The sequence below is a fragment of the Dama dama genome, chromosome 11 (genome assembly GCF_033118175.1).
Source record: "Dama dama isolate Ldn47 chromosome 11, ASM3311817v1, whole genome shotgun sequence".
Taxonomy (NCBI): Eukaryota; Metazoa; Chordata; class Mammalia; order Artiodactyla; family Cervidae; genus Dama; species Dama dama.
In genome coordinates, this window is record NC_083691.1 from 1,022,971 (window position 1) to 1,044,319 (window position 21,349).

General features: G+C 67.2%; 3 protein-coding genes across 9 annotated transcripts; 1 reads left to right on the forward strand and 2 right to left on the reverse strand.

The window, feature by feature from the left end:
* Positions 1-3,365: 3,365 nt before the first annotated feature.
* On the reverse strand, positions 3,366-6,655 carry LCN12 (lipocalin 12). 2 transcript variants are annotated; one of them, XM_061154178.1, is made up of 6 exons: positions 6,501-6,655; positions 6,056-6,192; positions 4,763-4,842; positions 4,568-4,684; positions 4,345-4,446; positions 3,366-3,482 (listed from the first exon to the last, which is right to left on the reverse strand). In XM_061154178.1, the coding sequence occupies exons 1-6, from the start codon at positions 6,615-6,617 to the stop codon at positions 3,454-3,456; spliced, it is 582 nt and encodes a 193-aa protein (XP_061010161.1). In that variant the 5' UTR covers positions 6,618-6,655; the 3' UTR covers positions 3,366-3,453. The 2 variants fall into 2 exon arrangements, with proteins under 2 accessions (XP_061010161.1, XP_061010162.1); XM_061154179.1 differs by having other exon boundaries at positions 3,460-3,482; positions 4,581-4,684.
* Positions 6,656-10,886: 4,231 nt separating this feature from the next.
* Positions 10,887-12,418, reverse strand: C8G (complement C8 gamma chain). 4 transcript variants are annotated; one of them, XM_061154171.1, is made up of 6 exons: positions 11,902-12,418; positions 11,728-11,798; positions 11,553-11,660; positions 11,224-11,325; positions 11,103-11,141; positions 10,887-11,023 (listed from the first exon to the last, which is right to left on the reverse strand). In XM_061154171.1, the coding sequence occupies exons 1-6, from the start codon at positions 12,258-12,260 to the stop codon at positions 11,010-11,012; spliced, it is 693 nt and encodes a 230-aa protein (XP_061010154.1). In that variant the 5' UTR covers positions 12,261-12,418; the 3' UTR covers positions 10,887-11,009. The 4 variants fall into 4 exon arrangements, 2 of the variants coding, with proteins under 2 accessions (XP_061010154.1, XP_061010155.1); XM_061154172.1 differs by lacking the exon at positions 11,103-11,141 and having other exon boundaries at positions 10,893-11,023; XR_009694602.1 differs by lacking the exon at positions 10,887-11,023 and having other exon boundaries at positions 11,039-11,141; positions 11,224-11,660; positions 11,902-12,038; positions 12,123-12,418.
* A 614-nt stretch (positions 12,419-13,032) lies between these two features.
* FBXW5 (F-box and WD repeat domain containing 5) lies at positions 13,033-17,455 on the forward strand. Of its 3 annotated transcripts, none has more exons than XM_061154147.1 (9): positions 13,033-13,158; positions 14,192-14,407; positions 14,558-14,715; positions 15,033-15,207; positions 15,365-15,513; positions 15,588-16,005; positions 16,206-16,353; positions 16,425-16,637; positions 16,723-17,455. In XM_061154147.1, exons 2-9 carry the CDS (start codon positions 14,215-14,217, stop codon positions 16,970-16,972), a joined length of 1,704 nt encoding a protein of 567 aa, XP_061010130.1. In that variant the 5' UTR covers positions 13,033-13,158; positions 14,192-14,214; the 3' UTR covers positions 16,973-17,455. The 3 variants fall into 3 exon arrangements, with proteins under 3 accessions (XP_061010130.1, XP_061010131.1, XP_061010132.1); XM_061154148.1 differs by having other exon boundaries at positions 13,104-13,219; XM_061154149.1 differs by lacking the exon at positions 13,033-13,158 and adding an exon at positions 13,540-13,678.
* Positions 17,456-21,349: the final 3,894 nt, after the last annotated feature.

Sequence of the window (21,349 nt, forward strand, 5' to 3'; positions counted from 1 at the left end):
CCCAGAACGTGGACGGGGAGGACCACCCAGGTTAGCAGCTTTCACGAGCACGGGATCGTCCTCACGAAGTGTCTTCGGCCGCAAAGATGAGTTGCTCTCCACACCCACCGCCGAATCCGATCGGTTCATCTGGGGCCTCGCTGGGCACCGCTGGGTGTGCAGCTCTGGTGGTCCAACTGCCCGACGCCGTCTCCAGGCTGCGTCCCGGAAACGTGTGGGCTCGGAGAGCAGAGTGCGCACCCCAGGGCAGGAGGCGTGAGGAGCCTCGATGGCCTGCTCAGCAGCGGGCACCTCCTCCCTGGACCTCCTCCGGCATTTCCAGGGCCAGGATCTTGTGCGTCCCTTCCTGTGTGGCGGGCACTGGGCTGGCCCTGCGTGGGGCTGCCGCGGGCCTCACAGCTGGTGCCCCCAAGTTACCAGGAACAAGAGCCGTGTGGGCACGTGTGAGCCTGCATGTGCTGTGTGGGGGGGGGGGGGTGGTGTGCGTGTGATGTGTGTGCAGGAGGCCTGGGCAAGGCCGAGGAGGTGGAGGCCGTGTTTCAGCATCGCCCCAGCCCTCCCCCACCACAGCGGGGGAAGGGGGTGGGGATCAGCCGCCCGAGGTCCGGCCCTCTCCACACCCGCCGGCCCCCGCAGTGGCAGGAGCCCTGTGCCCTCTCCCCGGCCCCATGGTTGTGCTGCCGTCCCTCTGGCTGCCCTGGCCTGTCCCCCCTCACGTGGTCAGACCCCAGCAAGCCCAGTCGCAGACATGGGGCCTCAAAGGGTCCTGAGACCTCAAGGGCCCTGTCTCCCTGGTGGGGGCTGCTCTCCCTGAAATGGTCCCCCAGGGCCCAGGGTGGTCTCTCCTGCGCCAGGGCGGTCACTGCGGCCACCCAGACCCAGATGCAGCCCCATCCTCCCGGTCATGTCACTGCCCTCAGGGGCCCCAGAGACTTGGGCGTTCCTGGACTCAACATTCCCACCAACGTCACGGCCACAGCTCAACTGGGCCCATGTGCCCACCCAGCCAGCAGAGTTAGAATCCCACGGCCGGGGTTGGGGCCTGGTCTGCAGCCCTCTCCCACGTCTGGCCCTGCTGGCATGCGGCCACCTGCTGGCATGTGGCCACCACCATGCATGCCCTGCCTGCAGGGGGGCTTGGTTGAGAGAACCGAGGGGCTGAGCCCCCCAGGGGGGTGGGGTCTTCTGACGTCTTCATGCCTCTAAAGGCTCAGGTGCCAGTGAGTCTGCATCCAGGGACTGGATGGACCCACCCGTGTCCCTGGCCCCAGGCCCCCGCTTTCAACTTTACAGGGTTTCTGCTTGTCAGAGGGCAGAGGTGGGGTTCCAGGTGACACTGACCCGTCCTGGGGACAGGCTGGTAACTGAGCCGCCCAGAGCGTAGGGAGGGAAGTCCAGCCAGCCTCAGAGAGAGGCGGCAGGTGGCATGGGCCGAGGGCGTGACCTGGGCAGACAGCCGGCAGGACAGCTGTGGCAACACTCGGGCCAGCGGGGGTGGGGGTGGGGCGGCTGCAGTGACCCTGCGCAGCTACGCAGTGACTTTGGCCAAAAGCAAGCCATCTGGCCTTGCTGGGCGGGGCCACCGCCCCACACCCTCCCATGGAGACAGGCAGAGAGCTAGCCTGGAGGACGGGGCCAGGCCGGAGGGCGAGGCCAGGGAAGGGCAGGGCTGGAGGGACACTCGGCAGGCTCCCAGCGCGCTTCCGGTCACGGTCACTGGTGGGCGGGGCCTGGCAGATCAGAGTCAGAAACTGCTCTTCAGACGTCGGAACAGACAGGCCCTTTGGTCTTCCCACCGCGACCTGCGGGGCAGCCGCAGGCCAGACCACATGCTTCCAGCGTCCCTCTCTGCCCAACCCCGGCTCCGTCCCCTCAGGACCGGAGCACCTATCCACCCCCACCCTTGCAGGTCTTCCTGCCCAGCCGACAGTGAACCTCAGGCCCACCCCATTGACCAGACAGGAGGGGCGTGCGGGTGGCCAGAGGTCTGGTGACCCTGCCAAGGGGTCGGCCAGCGTCCTTGCAGCGTCCTGTGTCCCCATCTGTGCAGAGGCGCCAAGGAGCACCCCTGCCCCCTGCAGGGCTGTGCAGGGTTAAGGAGAAGGCTGGGGGCCGAGCAGGGCCCCTGCTCTCTGCCTGCGCCCGGGACCCGGACCCCACCCAGCTGCTTTCCCCTGCTTGGCCCGGGCCCCCGGCCAGCGAGGGCTTAGACCTGCCTCTCAGGATGACCCCTGTCCACGCAGAACACCATGGGTCAGCGGGGGAAGGGCGGAGGAAGGAACAAGGCAGGACAGAGAGAGACCCGTGAACCACCACCCAGTAGCCAGTCCACAGAGGAGAGGCCCGTCCTCAGGAAGGAAGGAAGGATGCACCCCGCAACCACAAGCTCTCGGTCAGAGACACAGCCACCCTCACGCCCACCTCTAGCCCTCCACTGATCCCTCCCTCCGTCCGTCCATCCACTCAGGGCCCACCCCCTGCCCCCAGCAGGCAGGTGTTGACAGCCCCTCTGTGACCGCTGCCGTCTGGGATCTGGGACAGAACAGTGGGCAAAGCAGGCTTGTGCTTGGACAGCCTGAGCTGTTGGAGAGTCAGACACACAGAGGAACATTAAGCCGTGACCGCAGGAGGCCGTCACACGTGATGCCACTGGGGTCTATTGCGGGGTCAATCCGGGTCATCAACGAGGGCTTCTGTCCCAGAACCCGCCTGGTTTCTGCGACACCCTGCTTGGTGGACGTGTCTGTGGGACCCGGCTCCACCGCCCAGGGAAGCTGGAAGGGCTGCCTTCAGAGGAGTTTTAAACAAGACCCATCCGGAATCCTCCTGAGGGTAGATGCGCCCAGAAGCAAAGGTCAGGCACAGCAGGGGTCTCTCTGGATGCCTGCTACCCTCTCGTGGGGCCAGTTCCACCCTGACCCTAGGTGCACCCTACACCTTCCCAGCAGGTAGATCCCCGGGGGGTGCGACGGGAGGAGATTCAGGAGGGGGCAGTGCCCAGGTGCTCAGACTGGGGCTGGTGTCCCGGCTGGCAGGCCTCTGCCCCTGCAGTGTCCCTGTCCCCACACCCTCGTGGCAGGAGGCGCAGCTCCCCTTCCCCAGACTGGGGTCTCTGTGTCAGGTCCCCCAGGCCTTCAGGGGGCAGAGGGCGGCCTTTGAGGTCCCCCACCAAGGAGCTGGGAGGATGAGGGGCCTTATCCTGGGAACCACCCTGTGCCACCCAAAGGACATGCAGACACACTCACGCCCTCACGCGCACGCCCCTGGTGGGCAGAGGCTGGGCATGGGTGCTCCGAGGGCGGGCCCCCCCGGGTGCCTTCCCATCTGCCCCAAGGTAATGGTTGCTCACACTCCTAGGTCCCAGCACAGCATGTTTATTTCATGCTGGAAGTGGAGGCGGAGAGAGCGGGGCAGTGAGGCCAGGTCTGGAGGTGGGTGAGATGACTTCATCTTTCAGCATTTCTCGGGCAGGACTGACCAGTCTGATGGAGAGACAGAGCCTCGGGATGGAGGCCGGAGGGGACGGGAGCAGAGCCGGGAGGGGACCAAGGCAGACACAGACACACACATGTACATGCAGGCACACACACACACACGCACACACACACTGACATGTGCACATGCACACACGCAAACACGCATGCACACGCACACACGTGCAGGTGCACATACACGAACACACATGCACACAGTTGCTTTCGGGAGGGAAAGGGGAGGAGGCAGGTGGGAGGGAGGGGGCGGGGCTGGGGTGGGGGCTGAGGCACCTCGAGGGGCTGCCCTGCCCCCTGCCTGACCTCCTGGGGGGAAGTGCCCATGGGGCCAGACTCACTGCAGACTCAGGTGGCCAGGCATGGTGGGCGTGTGGTGGGCGTGCACATGCTTGTGAGCAAGTGTGTACCCAAGGGCATCCTCCCTGTGCATGTGTGTGTGCATGGGTGTGTAAGTGGTATATGTTCAAGCATGAGCTCTGTCTGTGTGTGCATGTGGCTATCACGTGTAAGGGCAGAGGCAGGAAACTCAGGGCCTGATAGTGGGGGGGCCTGCGTGAAGAGGGGGTGACCCCGGGGAGGGGGACCTGGGTGGGGGGGACCTGGGTGGGAGGGGGTGACCCGGGACTGGGGGACCTGGGGGAAGGGAGACCCTGGGGGAGGGGGTGGCCCTGGGGAATGGGACCCAGGTGGGGAGGAGACCAAGAAGCAGTGAGACCCCCAATATGGACTCAGGCTGAACCCTGGGGTAGCTGGGACCCCACACTTGGACCCCATGTGTGGGCCGAGCTCCCGCTGGGCCCCCATAGGGCTCCAAGGCTCCGGGCAGACCCCACCCGGTTCGGAAGCCCGTTACCTGTCACGTCCGGGAAGACAATGTTGTCATCTGAGAGGCCCTGAGCTCGGACCAGGCAGATGAACTTGTCCAGCAGCTGGGTCTGAATGGCCCATATTCTGCCTGGGGGCCGAGGAGCACAGCCTGGCTTCAGCCACGACGGGGGAGTGGGGGGGAGGGCATGTAGACTGGCCTCTCCGCCCCCGACCCACCCCGACCGACCGCGCCAGGGCGAGGGGCTCACACAGCAGGCTGACCCTGAGGATGCTCTGCAGGTCCGACTGCCTCCTGGAGAGCAGGAGGGCAAAGGACTCGTAGTCCGTGTCGGTCACCTGGATCTCCTCGGGGTCCGCCCCGGGCTCTGGGGGTACAGCCTCATCAGGCCTCCCCGCCAGCGCCCCCAGGCTGCCCCCTCCTCCCGCCGACCCCACCCCCTCACCTCCACTGTGATCAACCGAGAACATCCCAGGCTGGGACTTTGAAATAAGCTTGTATGACCAGGTGACACAGCGCTGGCCCCTGGGGAGGGAGACGGGCAGGAAGAAGGCTCCAGAACCTGGCCGGGCCTTTCCCAGGGGCTGCCCCCAGGTGGACCCACAGGAAGGGCCCACTCACGAGCCCCACGCAGACCTGGGGCTTTGCCCCATGGAGGCGGGACCTCAGCCCTGGGAGCGCTGATGTGGTGTGGCCCACCCATTTGTGGCCTCCGTCAGGTCCACCTGCTGACCATTCCTCAGCCTGGAACCAGACCTGAAGTGCCCCCGAGGCACATGCTTGAGAGAGGGTGCTCCTGGGCCGTGACGTGCCTGGGAGAGCTCTGGGTGGGCCCCGGGCTTGAGCTGAGAGGCGGGACCTGGTGCCCTGACCCTGCCAGGCGAGCACACTCGACTGACGGAACAGAGGCGGCTTCCGGGGTGGCGTTTGCACTGGGTCCCTGCCCCCAGTTAACCAGCCCCCGGACGGATCAGGAGCGGGTGAGGATTTGGAGGCTCCCTGGTGGGGTCGGGCGTGGCTGAGCATGCACGGGAGCCGGGCAGGGGGCTGCTCCGTGCCCCGCTGCTGGCCTCCAGAGCTTCCTGTCTCAGTGGAATCGAAGAGCCCTCAGCGAAAGAGATCTCCAGGCGGGTGAGCTAGGAAGGCCACGGGACCTGCTGGAGGAGCTGCACGGGTGAGGAAGCACCCCCAGGGCTGTCCATCAAGCCTCCCCACTTCTCCCCAACCAGTCATCCTGGCTGGCCCACCAGAGTGCCTGTCGCCCTGGACAACACAGCAATGGGTCCAGGGGAACGCAGGACTCAAGAAGAGTTGATCAGACACCATGGCCAGGCCAGCCTGCTTATTTCCTCTGTTCTGGTATTTTGATCCTGAGGAGGACGTCAGTGTAAGCCACCGTCTTATCCCTGTGAGGGGAGAACCTGCCTGGATGGAAGTCTAAGGCAACCAGAGCTGAGAGAAGGAGAGGGAGGAGGGGTGAGGCGTCTCTGATCACAGTGCCTGAGCTCCCGGATCCAGCGGAACCTGACATCCCCCAGCCCTGGGGCTCTTCTAGTCTGTGATCTGGTCAGTGCCTCCCCTCTTTTCAGTACGCACCCCCAGAGTCGGGTGAGGTTGTCAGCAGCTCGTGCTGGACATCACGTTAGAAGGAAGCCTGGGAGAGTGTGGCCAGAGCCCTTGGTGGACCTGCCACAGAGGCATTGGCTTTTGAGGGTTTGGGCCCCAGCCCCTCACTCACCGAATCATGGCGTATGCCACTTCCAAGCGGTGGTTTTTACTTAGCGTGAATGTCGCTGTGAAAGGGCTCAGCAGAGACCTGTCTGCTACCGTGTGGGTGTTACCCGCCAGGCCGAGGACAAACCACTCCCCCTGGAACTGCAAGGGGCTGGGGGTAGGCAGGGGCCAGGACGGCTGGGACCCCTGCTGCATTCGGCAACAGCTTCCGGTGTTCGGTCACGCTGACAGGAGGCTGAGAGCGCCCCGGGCCCTGCAGGGCTTGTGACGCTGGCCAGGGGGGCCTCTTTGTGCAGAGGCACTGAGATGTTCCCCCCAACCCCGCAGGGAGAGGTGGGGACTGCGGGGGAGGCCAGGGGTCTCCTTGGCAGGGGTGCCGAGAGGGCTGGCCTGGCTGACTCCCCGCACCCGGGCCTGGTGGGCGCCTCCCATCCCTCCCCGCCCCTGACCTTGCTGTCCTCGAAACTCTGCAGAACGGAGCCGGGGGCCGCCGGGGTGTGTGGGCTCTGGCCCTGAAGGGATCTTGGCAGGTAGAGCAGCACCCACAGGGCCAACCATGGGCCCATCCCAGCAGGGACGGGGCGGGACGCAGCCGTGCTGCCAACCCCAGGCTCGCCCACCTCTTTATGGGCCTGACAGGCGGGCGCCCCTCCCTGGGGGTGTGACCCCGCTCCGTCCTCCTCAGGACTGGCTGGGGGTGGGCTCCAGGGGCGGGGCCCAATCAGGCCCTGCCCACCAGAGGTGGGGGCATCGTGGGAAGCCAGTGGAGCAGGTGGGATGCCAGCTGGGTCCAGCCTCCCGGGCCTGGCCACCCCTTGCCCCCTCCGGGGGCCTCCCCCTGCTGGCTCAGCTGCACCAGGCAGAGGGCAGAATGCTCTGTCCCAGGCGGGAGCCTGGGGGGTCAAGGCCAGGACGTTCTCACCCTGGAGCAGGCAGGGCAGCCAGCCCACAGGCGGCTCCACAGCCCCGAGACCAAAGTGGGGCCAGAACAGGGCCAGGCGGACCTGAGCCACCCCCGGGAGGGGGCAGGGGAGGATGGGGCAGGGTAGGCTGGCCGGCCGCCCCCACACGCTGGCCCTGGGGTCTGGAGGGCAGCTGCGGAGGGCGGGGGCGGCCCCAGACACCCTTGGGGGAAGGACAGAGCCCTCTTCCCCACTCCAGCCGGGCACCGGGTGCTGGGCTCTGTCAGACACGAGAAGGACCTGTACTCATCCCCTGAGCTCGCCCTGGGCCACCTCCTCCCACCCTTGGCCTCCGGGCCCAAGGCTTCAGGCCTTGGCTCAGTCCCAGGCTGCCTCCTCGCCTCCTGGAAGGGCCTGGCCCTCGTTGGGTCCTTCCTCCCAGCTAGACGGGGTGGGGTGGGGGCTCTGGGGGGCTGAGCCCCCCTGCCTTGACCTCCCTGGGCCTGGCCGGTTAGCACAGCTCTTCTGCTTACAGACTGGCCTCAGCGAGAGACGTGCCAGCGACCTGGTGATTCTCCTGGGAACTCCCGAAGGGCCTGTCACACTCCGCCTAAGCTGGGGGGCAGCCCGCAGCCCCCCTGAAAGCACCCATCCTCCTCTGCTGAGCCCACTTGGTCCCAAACCCGGCGAGGTGGCACCAGGCCCCCTGGGCTGCGGGCACTCTGCCGTGCCGCGCCCACGGGGCCCTCCAGGGAGACGGGCGGTCAGCAGCCTGTCAGAACGGAGCAGCCCGCCCCCCGACAGGTGCCCCCATCCCCCCAGGCCCTGTGCCCACACGCAGGGGCTGGCCCCCCGTCCACCGGAGCTCCTGCGGGGGCAGGGACAGCAGGTGCCCAGCAGGAGGGGCCAGGCCCGGGGAGCGCCCCGGTGGCCCAGTGGTTACAACTCCCGGCTTTCACAGCCACGGCCTGGGTTCAGTCCCTGGTCTGGGAACTCCCACCAGCCGCGTGCCAGAAAACAGAGCGCCGGGTGTTGTCATGGCCGCTGTGGGGACGCGGCAGCCTCATCTCCGGGGGCCGGGGGCATGCGAGTCAGCGCAGCCGGGCATGCGTGGCCCTTCCAGACTCCCTGACCACGACTGTCAGTCAGAGTTCCCTAAATTTTTCAAGGTTTCTCTTTCTGGTAAGATTCTCCCGGCAAGAGTGCTGGAGTGTGTCGCCACGCCCTGCTCCAGGGGATCCTCCTGACCCAGGATCCTCCCTCACCCCAGGCCTGAGCAGTGCATCGGCAGGCAGGTTCTTTACCACCCCCTGGGAAGCCCGATGAAAAGCCAACTCTTACAATTAAAAAGGCAAGGCTCAATTATAATCAATAAATACCTTTACACAAAATGACTCAGTGTTTCCCAAGTGGCGCAGTGAAGAATCCACCTGCCATGGCAGATGCGGGTTTGATCCCTTGGTCGAGAAGGTCCCCTGAAGAAGGAAATAGCAACCCACTCCACCATTCTTGCCTGGGACATCCCATGGGCAGAGGAGCCTGGCAGGCTACAGACCACGGGATCGCGTGTCCGCGCAGTCAGACATGACTGAGCACAGACGTAAAGACGACTCATCTAGAACTACAATTGCCTCACCTAGTTTTTGAAAACAATTAAGAAAAAATTTGTTTGGTTGTGCTGGGTCTTGTGACACCCAGGATCTTCCGTTTTCGTTGCGGCGTGAGGGATCTTTAGTTTCAGCGTGTGGGACCTGGTCCTCTGACCCGGGATTGAACCTGGGCCTCCTGGGTCGGGAGCACAGTCTTAGCCACTGGAGCACCAGGAAGTCCCTAGTTTTTGAAAGTTTAGAGGAGAAGGGGGCGACACAGGATGAAGCGGTTGGATGGCATCACCGACTCAACGGACATAAGTTTGACGAGGTGCCCAGCTCGGCGGGGTCCTTGCCCTTCCCCTTCCCGCCAGCCCCACCTGCCTGCCCAGCTGTGAGTCCAGCGCCAAGGGACACGTCCCTGCCCACTGTGGACAGTGGGCCCTGCAGGGCTGTGGGCTCCTACCAGCAGGCGTCCCCCCGCCCACGTCTGGATGGGCACGCGGGGCCGGGCCCAGGGGTCTCCGACCCTGCTCTCCAGGGACCAGACGGAGGTGCCTCCTGTTCATGGCCTGCGGCTCACCCGGGGCGGCCTAGCCTTCCCCACAGCCCAGGTCCGGATGCTGGGGCGGGGGTCCATCTCTCCAGGCCCACTCTGCCTCACCAGCGTCGGGGAGTGGCGAGCCCTGGACTTTGGCTCCCAGGAGCAGGGGCCTGGCACACAGGGGGCATCTCCGAGATGCCCATTGCACAGACACCGAGGGTCCCCGGACAGAGCAGCTTTGGCCGAGCTGAGACCCCTCCCTGACCTTGTGCCCCAGCCTGGCCCCAGCCTGGGGGCTGCCATTTGCCCTCAAGCCTCCCCAAGTCCTCTTGAGGGGGGCTGCCCCTCCTTCTTATAGGGGGGCACAGTGGGAAGGGGCGGGCCGGGCAGTGTGTGCCAGGCACAGCTGTCTGCAATGCCCCGGGGACGACCAGCAGCCGTCACGTGGGCCTGGCTCTCGCCGGCATGGGGTGCTGTACGGGAGAAGGCGGGACAGAGACGGGGGTGAGGGGGAGAAGGCCAGCCTCCCGTGGGGGCAGGGCGGGGGTCCGGGGACCCATCAGAGCGCAGGCGGGCGGGCGGGCCTGGGGGCAGCTGGAACTGGCCCACATCCTCCACTGCTTCATAGGATGGGTCAGGGGGCGAGCTCTCAGCGGTGGGCCCGGAGCTGGGCCCGCAAGGCCCCTGGCAGCTGTGCCTGCATGGGCCCCCCCACCCGCAGCAGACCCGGCGGGGGCGGGGGTGGGGATGGAGCGGACGCGCCATCGGAGCTCCCACCCTTGGGTCTCTGCTTCTCAGGGGTCTGCACTGCGCATTTTTTCTTTGGCGTCCTCTCTGCTGTCAGGGACATGGGTGAGGAATGGGCAGGTCGGCCGGGACCCACGTGTGTGGAGGGCGAACAGTCGGTCGGGGGAGGCCCTGTCTCCACGCTCGACCTTCTGCCAACAGCCTGCGGTCACGCGGAGAAGCCCGTCCAGGCAGAGGCTGGGGGACAGGGACACCATCTCCATCTCTTCCCAGACCTCAGGGGTCCCACTTTCCAGAAAGGTCTTCTCTACAGGCCAGAGGTCATCTTGTGGTCCCTCGTGGCTGGTGACCTTGGGCAGACCCTGGGTATGGGCTCCTGGGGGCCACCCCATCTGTCCAGGGCCCCCCCTCCGGCACTCTGGGCCCCCCGCTGGCCCACCCACGTGGTTGCCCCCAGGGGCGCCTGCTGCTCGCCTCCAGGCCAGCCTTGGCCCTGGGGGCAGTCCTATTTACTGGCCAGTCCTGCCCCCTGCCTGGCCCTGTTTGCCCCTGGGGCTGTGAGGGCCACGCAGCCTCCCAGCTGCCTCAGATGGGGTCAGCTCACCCCAGACCCGGGACGTGGGAGGGGGCCTCCCTGCCTGCCCCCCTGAAGCCGCATGCTCCTCCCCAGGGCCCTTTCTGCCTCGGCCACAGGCCCCTGGGACTCTGGGCCCTGCCTCCCAGGAGGGGTCTCAGGAGGAGGCAAGGGGGACGTGTGGGGAGGGCTCTGGAGAAGGCCGGGGCGTCTGACCAGCCTGCTCAGAGCCAGGGAGCAGGAGAGACAGGCGCCAACACCGCGCGGGGGCCAGAGCAGGGGACACTGGGGTCCGAGGGCAGGGTGCCAGGCGCCCTAGGCCTTGGCCAGGAGCCGTTCCCCACCCCCACCTCCCTGGGGAGGGCTCGGCACTGGGACGTGGGCCCCCGCCCTCCGGCCCATCAGGTAAGCAGAACAGGTGGGCAGATGCCCCGGTGGGGTCCTGGGTGGAAAGGAAGAGGCAGGGGCTGAGGCTGCAGCGTTTAATGAGAGCCCACGGAGCTCCTGGGGGAGCGGCGGCTTTGGGGGGGCAGGCGGGTGGACGAGGGGCAGCAGGTCCACCTCCGGGCCGGCTGCTTCCTTGCACGGGACGGCCGCCCACCTCATCTCTGCACTTCTGCAGCACAGACGTGTCTCAGCCAGGAGGGAGCCCTTGGCACCGCCCCCCACGCCGCCTGCTGGAGCTGCCCGCTCACCATCCAGGGTGTGGAACTGGTCCGCCACCTCGCAGAAGCCTGGGGGCCGGGCCAGGGGTCAGGGAGGCCGGGGGTGGGGGTACATGGCGAGCCGGGCGGAAACGGTGGGGGGGACACTCACCGTACTTGGGGAAGAACAGGATGTGGTCCTCGGTCAGGTTGGCCCCCTGGACCCGCTGCTCAAACACACTCAGGAAGGAATCGCTCACGGGGAGAGAGCGGACTGCGTGCGGGACACACGGGCTCCTGGGCACCCACGGGGCGGGGGCCTGCAGGGCGCTCTGGGGGCTGGGCTGTGTGCCTGGGGCTGCGATCTGACCCTTGCTCCCCCCGTTCCCGCTCCGGTTCTGCCCCCACATTTGGGCAGAAGGGCAGGGGCAGGGGGAAGGGAGGAGAGGGCCCGCCCAGCCCATCCGACAGCCCCCGGGGACCCAGGCCCCCCGGACGTACCGTACAGCTTCACCGACAGCTGCCGCGCCCGCTCCAGGTACAAGACGGCGAAGCCGCGGTAGTCTGTGTCCCCGACGACCACGTCCACCGGCCCGCGGGCGCCCCGGGCTGCGGGGAGCCGGCGGGTCAGCCCCACCGCCAGTGCCGCGCCCGCCCCCAGCGGCCAGGGCCTCACCTTGGAGCAGGAAGCGCCCCGGACGCCCCGCGTCTCCGTACAGCTGCCGCACTGCCCAGCAGATTCCATCCCTGGGGGCACGGCCGGCATGGGAGGACGCCCAGCAGGCTGGGGCACCCCACCTGGGTGAGGCCGCAGCTGGGGTGGGCTCAGGGGGTCCTTGCTGGGACTCACAGCTTCCGGAAGGTGCTGACGGCCATGGCCGAGCCCCGAGGAGCCACGTGCAGAGTGGTGGCCTCGGCCCGATGGCCCTGCTCCTGCAGGTAGCGACACGGGGAGGCCACGGCCACCAGGAGCCAGGTCCCTGCGAACTGGGGTGCAGGCCGCGTGAGGGCCCGCAGGGCTGGGGGCGACAGAGCCGGGCAAGCCCCTGCCCCACCTCCGCCCAGGTCTACCTGCTGGGCGTCAAAGCTGGCCTTGGGCTGGATGGTGCTGATGGGGGATGGGGGCCGCGGGGGTCTCCGCGCCCGCTGACCCAGAGAGCTGCTGGCCAGGAGCAGAGTTAAGAGGGCTGCGATCCTGGGGGTCAGCATGGCAACGGCGGCGACAGGGCCAGGGCCAGAGGAGGCGCAGGGCAGGACGGTCAGGCCCCAGGTCGGAGTCCACTGTCCACTGCTGCCCAGCAGCCCCGCCCAGGAAGTCTGCCACGCTCCCGCCGCCGAAACCCCTGCCCTGGGCCAGGCAACCCCCCACTCAGCCTGCGGGTGAACCCAGCCTCAGCCCGGACATCTGACCTCTGCCCTGCGCTTCCCGGCAGGGGTCCGTCGCCATGTCCGTGTCCAAAGTCCAAGCTGACCTCCGGTCCTTGTCCACCAGGTGGCTGAGTCCACCTGCAATGCGGGAGAACGGGGTTCAAACCCTAGGTGGGGAAGATCGCCTGCAGGAGGAAAAGGCAACCCAGTACTCCTGCCTGGAGACTCCCATGAACTGCACAGTCCACGAATGGACAGAGGAGCCTGGTGGGCTGCAGTTCATGGGGTCGCACAGAGTCAGACACGACTGAGCAACCTTCTGTTTTTTTCCCCTGTCCACAAACCCGGTGACTTCCACTGAGGCGGGTGCTCACCCCTTTGTACGTTCATCTCCCCACAGCGGAGCACACTTTCGCCTGTGAGGCCGCGGAACGCCGGAGCTCGGTCTCGAACCCGCGACCCTGAGTCTCGCCCGCAGCCCCGCCCACGGGCCCGGCGCACGGCCGCGGCCCCTCTCCGCCGCCAGGGGCGCTGTTCCAGGGGAGGCCGGACGCGCACAGGCGCACAAAGCAGCGCGGCCCGCGCCGCGGGGCCCTAACGCGCAGGCGCAGTAACGGCCGACGCGTGCTGTGGCGCTCGGCCCTCGACGGTCATCGATGCCTCGGGGCTCGTGGCATCAGCCTGGCGGCCTCCATCATAGAGACGCGGCGGCCGGAGCGTCGACGGAGGGCGGAAGAGGGTCCGTGGGCTGAGGCTGGGCGCCGGGGCGGGGGCCGCGCATCCGGGCGGAGGCGGCCGCGGTGAGTGCGCCGGCCCGGGGAGCGTCGTCACGGCGGCGTCCGGACCCCGGCCCGGGCCCTCACGGCCTAGCCCGGAGAGCGTCGTCACTTCTGCCCGACCCCTGGCCCGGCCCCCAGACTCCCCGGACGCGTCCTTGGCCAATGAATGAATCGCCGAGGCCGCCGGGACCGAGGGGCCGAACCGAGGCCCCACCCCCGGCAGCCCCTCGGAGGGAGGGTGGGGGGGCGCTGGCCGGCCCCGCCCCCGCCCCGCCCCCAGCTCGCCCGGCTGTGTCCTTGCTGGCCTGCTGCCAACCTGGCAGGGGTCCCCCAGGCCAGAGGGCAGAGGTCAGGGCCGGCTGGTGTTCCTGGTGGCGTCTGGGACGGGCGGCCGGGCCGGCCCTCGTTCCGCCGGCCCCGAGTCTCTCCTGGGAAGGACCTCTATCCCATGCTGACCGCTCCGAAGCCTGGGGCAGCAAGGTCAGAGATGGTGCGCAGGGGTCACCGACCCTTTCCTTCTGGGCCTCGGAGCGGTCACCAGCTCTGGCAACCAGATGTCTCCCCGGGATCCTATGGGGGGAAGTCAGAGGGCCCCACCCAGAAGGCCTCTCCTCCTGAGGAGGGGAACTTTTAGGGTGACAGTGGGTCCCCCCAGCCCACGGCAACTCCAGCTCCAGCTGGACCAGGCCGGGAAGCTGCGTGTTCAGGGATCACGGGGCCTTGCGGGACCTCAGGAGCGCAGGGTCCGAGGAGCACGGCTGTCTCGAGGGGCTTGGGGAAGCTCTTGGCTCCTTGGTCCTGCAGGCGGTGCCAGCTGGCCCTCCGCACATGCTCAGTCCAGTGGAATGCTCAGCAGGGCAGTTGGCAGGGCAGGAGAAGCACCTACTGGGCTGGCTCGGCTCGGCTCAGCCCCGGGCCCTGTGCCTCTCCTGGGCCTGGGGGCCGGTGTCCCTGGTCCCACAGGCAGCTAAGGCGGCTGTGCCTGGGTTTCAGGGCCGCCTGGGCAGAATGTCACGATGGATGAGGGGGGCGCACCCCTGCTCCCGGACAGCCTGGTTTACCAGATCTTCCTGAGCTTGGGCCCGGCCGACGTGCTGGCCGCCGGGCTGGTGTGCCGCCAGTGGCAGGCCGTGTCCAGGGACGAGTTCCTGTGGAGGGAGCAGTTCTACCGCTACTACCAGGTGGCCCGAGATGTGCCCCGACACCCAGGTCAGCACCAGCCCTCACGCTGGCTGGGGACGGCCGGGCTGGGCCTCCCCGCGCTGGGCCTGGGGGGGCGCCGAAGGGTGGGCAGGGCGGCCCCCGGCTGCCAGGGCCCTGGCTCCAAGGCCCGTGGCCCCAGCATGACCGCCCCCACAGCGGCCACGTCCTGGTTCGAGGAGTTCCGCCGCCTCTACGACGCGGTGCCCTGCGTGGAGGTGCAGACGCTGCGGGAGCATAGCGACCAGGTCCTGCATCTCAGCTTCTCGCACTCGGGCGGCCAGTTTGCGTCCTGCTCCAAGGACTGCACGGTGAAGGTGCGGGCGGCCCCAGGGCGCAGGTCAGGGCTGACGGCGGCCCCCGGGGAGGGTCAGAACCTGGGTGGCCGCCTGGGCTGGGAGGTCGGGGCTGGGTGGCCCTAACTGCCTGCAGACGAGCAGAGGGCCCCGCGCACAGCTACGCCAGAGCCGGCCGGAGCACCATGTACCCACAGGCCTCGGGTGGTCTGAAGGCCAGAGACAAGGGACCCCCACCTGGGCAGTTTGCGGGCGCTGGCCAGGAGAGGGGCTGAGGGGCGCTGTGCGGACGGGCTCACCGGCGTGCCTGCTGGGCGCCCCCCCCGCCCCCCCCGCAGATCTGGAGCAACGACCTGAGCATCTCGCTGATACACAGCGCGGACATGCGGCCCTACAACTGGAGCTACACCCAGTTCTCCCAGTTTAACCAGGACGACTCGCTGCTGCTGGCGTCGGGGGTGTTCCTGGGGCCCCACAACTCCTCCTCCGGGGAGATCGCGGTCATCAGCCTAGGTAAGAGAGGGCTGGTGGCGGGCGGCCCTCCTTCGCTCCCCTGCCGTGCTCCGTCTCTGTCCGACTACCCCCCCCTAACGCCCCGCCCGCTGCCCAGACGCCTGCGCCCCACCCCTCCAGCCCCCGCCCGCCCCGCCCCTTCCTGCTGCTCCCTCAGACACCTTCGCCCTGCTGTCCCGGGTTCGCAACAAGCCCTACGACGTGTTCGGCTGCTGGCTCACGGACACCAGCTTGATCTCCGGGAACCTGCACCGCATCGGGGACATCACGTCGTGCTCGGTGCTCTGGCTCAACAACGCCTTCCAGGTGCGCACGGGCGGGCACTGTGGCCAGCGGCAGCCGCCCGCAGCCCGTGCCCACCTCCGTGCTCCTGCCTGCAGGACGTGGAGTCGGAGAACGTGAACGTGGTGAAGCGGCTCTTCAAGATCCAGAACCTCAACGCCAGCACCATCCGCACCGTCATGGTGGCCGACTGCAGCCGCTTCGACAGCCCCGACCTCCTGCTGGATGCCGGCACCCCCGGCACAGACTCCAGCCGCGTCTTCGACCTGGGCAGCGACGGCGAGGACGAGGAGAGCGACCCGGGCCCGGCCCGCACCAAGGGCCTGCGGCGCCTCCTGGATGGGCTCCTGGAGGGCCGGGCACAGCCCCTGCTGCCGGAGAGCACGCTGGAGACTAAGGTGGCTGAGCTGCTGGCCCAGGGACACACCAAGCCCCCCGAGCAGGGCAGGGCCGCCGCCGGGAACAAGCTCCTCATTTTCACCACCGGCTGCCTCACCTACTCGCCGCACCAGATCGGTGAGGGGCCTGGGGTGGGTCAGTCTGTGGGCAAAGCCCCTTCCTCTGTTTGTCCGGGGGGCCGAGCGCTGGTCCAAGCACCTCCCCCCACTCGCCCCTGGGCAGGCACACGTTCAGATCTGGGGGTGCGGGGCAGGCAACCCCCCAGCTGTCTGGGAACTGCCAGGCGCCAAGGTGCCGCCTCCCACACCTCCTTGCAGGCATCAAGCAGATCCTGCCGCACCAGATGACCACAGCCGGGCCCGTTCTGGGCGAGGGCCGGGGCTCCGACGCCTTCTTTGATGCGCTGGACCACGTCATCGACGTGCACGGACACATCATTGGCATGGGCCTGTCCCCCGACAACAGGTGGGCTTCTGTGGGTGGCCCGGGGTCGGGGGGCGCTCCGCGGGCGCGCACTGAGCCGCATGCCGGTGCAGGTACCTGTATGTGAACAGCCGCGCCTGGCCCAGCGGCTCGGTGGTGGCAGACCCCATGCAGCCGCCGCCCATCGCCGAGGAGATCGACCTGCTGGTTTTTGATCTCAAGACCATGAGGGAGGTGAAGCGGGCTTTGCGTGCGCACCGCGCCTACACACCCAACGATGAGTGCTTCTTCATCTTCCTGGATGTCAGCAGGGACTTCGTGGCCAGGTGGTGCAGCGGGGCGGGGAGGGGCTTGGGTGGGGCGGGGCGGGGCGGGGCTCGGCGGGCTCACCGCAGACTGTCCCCTCGGCAGCGGGGCCGAGGACCGCCACGGCTACATCTGGGACCGCCACTACAACATCTGCCTGGCCAAGCTGCGGCACCAGGATGTGGTCAACTCGGTGGTCTTCAGCCCTCAGGAGCAAGAGCTCCTGCTGACGGCCAGCGATGACGCCACCATCAAAGCCTGGCGCTCACCCCGCACCGTGCGTGTCCTCCAGGCCCCGCGCCCGCGCCCGCGCCCACGCCCCTTCTTCTCCTGGTTCGCCAGCCAGAAGCGCTGAGGCACTGTGGCCCCCCGAGGACGCCCGGGGCCCTTTCCCAGGTCTGAATGCGGCCCAGACCGCACAGGGGCAGAGCAGCTCGCCACAGGAATGCCTTAGGAAGGGGGCCGGCAGGCCGCAAGGAGCGCGGCCTGGCCCCGCCCCACGCTCGCGCACACACACCGCCTCCCACGGCTGTGCGGCTCAGCGCCGGGCAGCCAGGGTCCGCTCTGACTGGCCCGGGGTGCACAGGACACTGGGTCCCCCGCCCCCCACGCCTCACCCACCCCTTTCCCCTGGGCCCGTCAGCATCACATGTCCCCTGGCAGCCCTGGGGGCCAGGCACTGTTCACTGGGCCCAGCCTCGCCCAGGGAGCGGGGGTGCCGTACTCTGGGAACTGCCAAGCGTCAGGGTTGCAATGCAGGTCAGGCTGCCATGAGCCCAGGGGGCCTGCATGTCACGGGTCACCTGTTCAGGGTCTGAATAAACAGTTGGCAAGAGAACAGCGCTGGCCAGTCTCTGCAGGGAGGGCTGTGGCGTCTGTTCAGGCCCTTGGTGTGCTTGCTGGACGGGGCGGGGTGCCCCAGGCCGCACGCTGGAGCTGCCCTGAGCCGGCCAATGGGGACCCGCCCCCACCGCCTCTAAACAAGGCCCCCTTGGCTCCGACTCCTGAGCAGGCATACTGCGTGTCCACTCCCCGCCAGCAGGGGGCACAGGAGGACTCTGACAGCACGCAGGCGGGCCAGCTGGTTGCGGAACCAGAGCTCTGCCTGCCTGGGTGCCGGTGGAGCTTCCGGCTCAGGGCTTGGAGTCCTCCAGGTGGGCCATGGCTGGGGCAGCGGGCAGAGCCCTGTGGTGCCTGGCAGTGACAGTGGACACAGCAGAGGGGCAGGGGTGGCCCTGGCCCATCCCAGGGCTCACTGGGGCCGCGTGTTCGTCTGGGGACGCTGGGGGTGGGGGCTCTGCCGTGGCAGCAGGCCTGCCGAGCAGTCCGCCTGGGGAGTGGCGGTACTGGACTTATGTCAGCCCCACACATGGCGCTCGTCAACATGATGGTCGAGAAAGACGTGGACAGGCCCTAGGCGGCCTTACATCCTTCTAGCCAGAGGCAGCGGTGAGCAGAGGCTGGCCCAGTTGCCTGTGGGCTCACAGTCAAGCCAGCTGCAGGGAGATGGGCCAGGCAGGGCCGGCGCACACAGGTCAGGTAAGCTAGCCTGGGAGGACTCAGACCAAAGGGCAGTGTGCCTGGGGCAGACAGCCCGCAGCACAGCGGCTCCTCAAGGACAGAGCCTCAGTGCCGCGTCGGCAACGGGGCGCCCACATCCCTGAGTTTGTCTGCAAACCGCTGGACCTGTGAGAACGGGGAAGGGGCCCCAACAGCAGCAGAGCCGGGGTGCGCTGCCCTGGACCCACTGGAGCGCAGTCCAGAACCTGTGCTCAGCCATGGGCAATAGCCAGCAAACCCCATGGACGCTACTGGTCTGGAGGAGCTGCAAGATGACACAGTTTCTGGAAAAAAACGGGGATATGTTTAATTGAAAGCCGTCAAGGAAACACAAAATCTGTAAGGCAGAAACAGCAGAACAGGAATCGAGAACAGGCAGAAACTGACATTCAAAAGAAAGCTGACAGGGAAGAGGTGCAGCGATTGGGCTAAATGCTTCACGCAGGGAAAGGAGGCTGGCCCTGGCCCAGCTGCTGTGGAAGCAAAGAACGAAAAGCAGAGAAGCAGAAACCTGCCAGAAGAACGGGGGAACGGGGGCTGGGAGGTGGCTTTGAGGACACTGTCCCCAGGGGCGAGCAGAGGTCTGAGAGCAAGCTCAGTGGGGAGCAGCTGAAGGCACAGGCTCACCGCCCAGGCTCTGCAGAGGGCAGCGGGGCAGCGGGGCCCCAGGACGGCACCTCTCCCCAGCGCCCACCTCCGATCGCTGGGCCTGTAGCACGGCCGCCAGCCTACGAAACGGCGGGAAGGGGGCTCGCAAAGCAGACTGAGTGTTGAGGCGGGGCGGCCCCCGGGGGCTCTGTGGCCAGGGCCCAAGCGCCAGGCTCCAGGCTGGGGGCCAGATGGGGGCCGGCAACCAGACCAGAGGGAGCGGCTTGAGAAACAGCCCGTGAGGGGCTTGCGAGGTCCAGGAGCCCCTCCGCGGTGGGGCTGCCCCAAGGCCTGGTGACTCAGAGCAGCACCTGCGTCCCCGCCCAGGGCTGGGGGCACACACGGGGGGATCGTCCAGAGAGGAGGGTCTGTGTCCCTGCCCAGGGCTGGGGGCACACACGGGGGGATCGTCCAGAGAGGAGGGTCTGCGTCCCCGCCCAGGGCTGGGGGTGCACGCGGGCCTGTCCAGAGAGGAGGGTCTGCGTCCCCGCCCAGGGCTGGGGTGCACGCGGGCCTGTCCAGAGAGGAGGGTCTGCGTCCCCCCGCCAGGGCTGGTGGGGCACATATGGGGTCCATCTAGAGAGGAGGGCGTGGGGGGCGCAGCAGAGGTGGGGTCCAGCCCACAGGTTGCAGTGGGGCCATGGGCCTGAGGCTAACCAGACCCAGACCAGATGAAGTCTGTATCCAGAGTCTAACGCACAGACAGCTGGCTCTCACAAAACCGCGGGAAAGAGCGCCCTGAGGTGCTGAGCGTGTCAGCGTGAGCAGACGGACTGTGGCGGCTGCTGAGACACCTGAGCGAGCATCGCACACGCTGTGCCACAGACGTCAGGGTAGAAACATCTCAGCAAAGAAACAAACTCACTAGACAGACTCAACAGCGGGATGAAGTCAGAGGAGAGCCGGCGACCGTGACTGAGGACAGATCAGCAAGGAGAGCAGGTGAAGGCGAGTGAGGGTCTGAGGCTGTGCCGCCGGCAGCCCGAGGGGAGAAGGAAGCGGTTCAAAGTAGCGGCTGAAAATGTCTGCAGATTTGGTGGAATATACAAACTTACAGATTCAAGAAGCTTAGCAGGAGGACTCAGGGCCAAGCACACACGTCCAGACACATGGAATCAGAGGGGAAAACTGAAGACAGGAGGATGCTGACAGCAGAGAGGAGACGCGGCTCACCCCTGGGCACCGCGTGTGGGGCTGCGCGTTCCTCCCCGAGACCCGGGGCCGTGGAAGCAGCACTCCGGGGGGCACGCCTTGGCTTGTGGGACCTCCGCTTCTGACCGGGGATTGAACTCGGGCCGCGGCAGTCAAAGGCCAGAATCCTAGCCACTGGCCCGCCAGGGAGGTCCCAGAAGCAGTGAATCTTTTCTGAGTGCTGGGCAAAAGGAGACAGCCTGGAGCTGGGTCTCCAGTGAGAAGGATCCACTCCATCGGGTCTGGTGGAGGAGCTCTCCTGACAGGAAGGACAGAACGTGAGCAGGAGGCGGCAGCAGCAGCAACGGGAAGCCCTCTCCCAAGTTCTCCAAACACGTTTGACGACTGACTAGAAAGAGGTAGTTACGATGTCTACCGAGGCAGCCGACTCATCAAGTAGACAACCATCCCACACGTGTGTGCAGCTAACAGCAGTCTCAAAACACACGCGGCAGAAAGTGAGACGCGTCAAAAGTGACCACCGGAGAGGCCAGGCGCTCGTGTCTGAGAGGCCGCGGACACACAACTCAGCCCTCCCCGGCGGCTTCCTAGGCGGCCCAGACACTGAGCCGCACACCGGGACGGTTAAAACGGAGGACCGATCCTCTCCGAGTCCTGGAGGCTCAGGTCCAAGCTCATGGGGCTGGCAGGGCCGCTGCTAGGGAGGTGCCCTCCGGGCTCTTCCTGGGTTCACCCACTGTCTCTGGGGCTCCGGACGCAGACACCTCCCCCCAAACCCCGCCTCAACGCGGCACGCTCCTCCGACCTGCACATGCTCTCCCCTCTGCGCGTCGACTCTGGGCATGAGGGATTGAGACCAGCCTAATGCCTCCCTTTAATTTCTCTCTGTAAAGGCTGTCATTCCAAACCAGGTCATGTTCTAAGTTACTGAGAAACAGTACTTCCTAGCTTTTGGGGGACACAACCCATGACGACTATCGGCCGTGAATGTGACACATACAGGATGTTCCTTCACCGACCACAGTGGCACAAACAAGTACAGGTCCTGAGTGCTTCCTCCAGTCAGGAGGGATCCTGCGGGAGCTGCGGGCCTGTGCGCAGGGCTGGACGGGACGCAGGGCGGTGGGGATGCCCCGCCGGGCACGGGCAAGCGTGTGCCCACGGGAGCGGAGTGGGGAGGCAACAGATGGGGGGCATGGCGTTCACACACCCGCCGTGCTCAGCACGCCAGGCCTCCACCCTGGGGCAGAGGACGAGGCCCCGCGGGGGAGCCGGTGCACGCGTCTCACGTGTGGGAGACCAAACCGGGAGACAGACAGGACACGCACACAGCAGACGGCCCGCATGGGCAAGGGCAGCGCCCTGGCCAGCT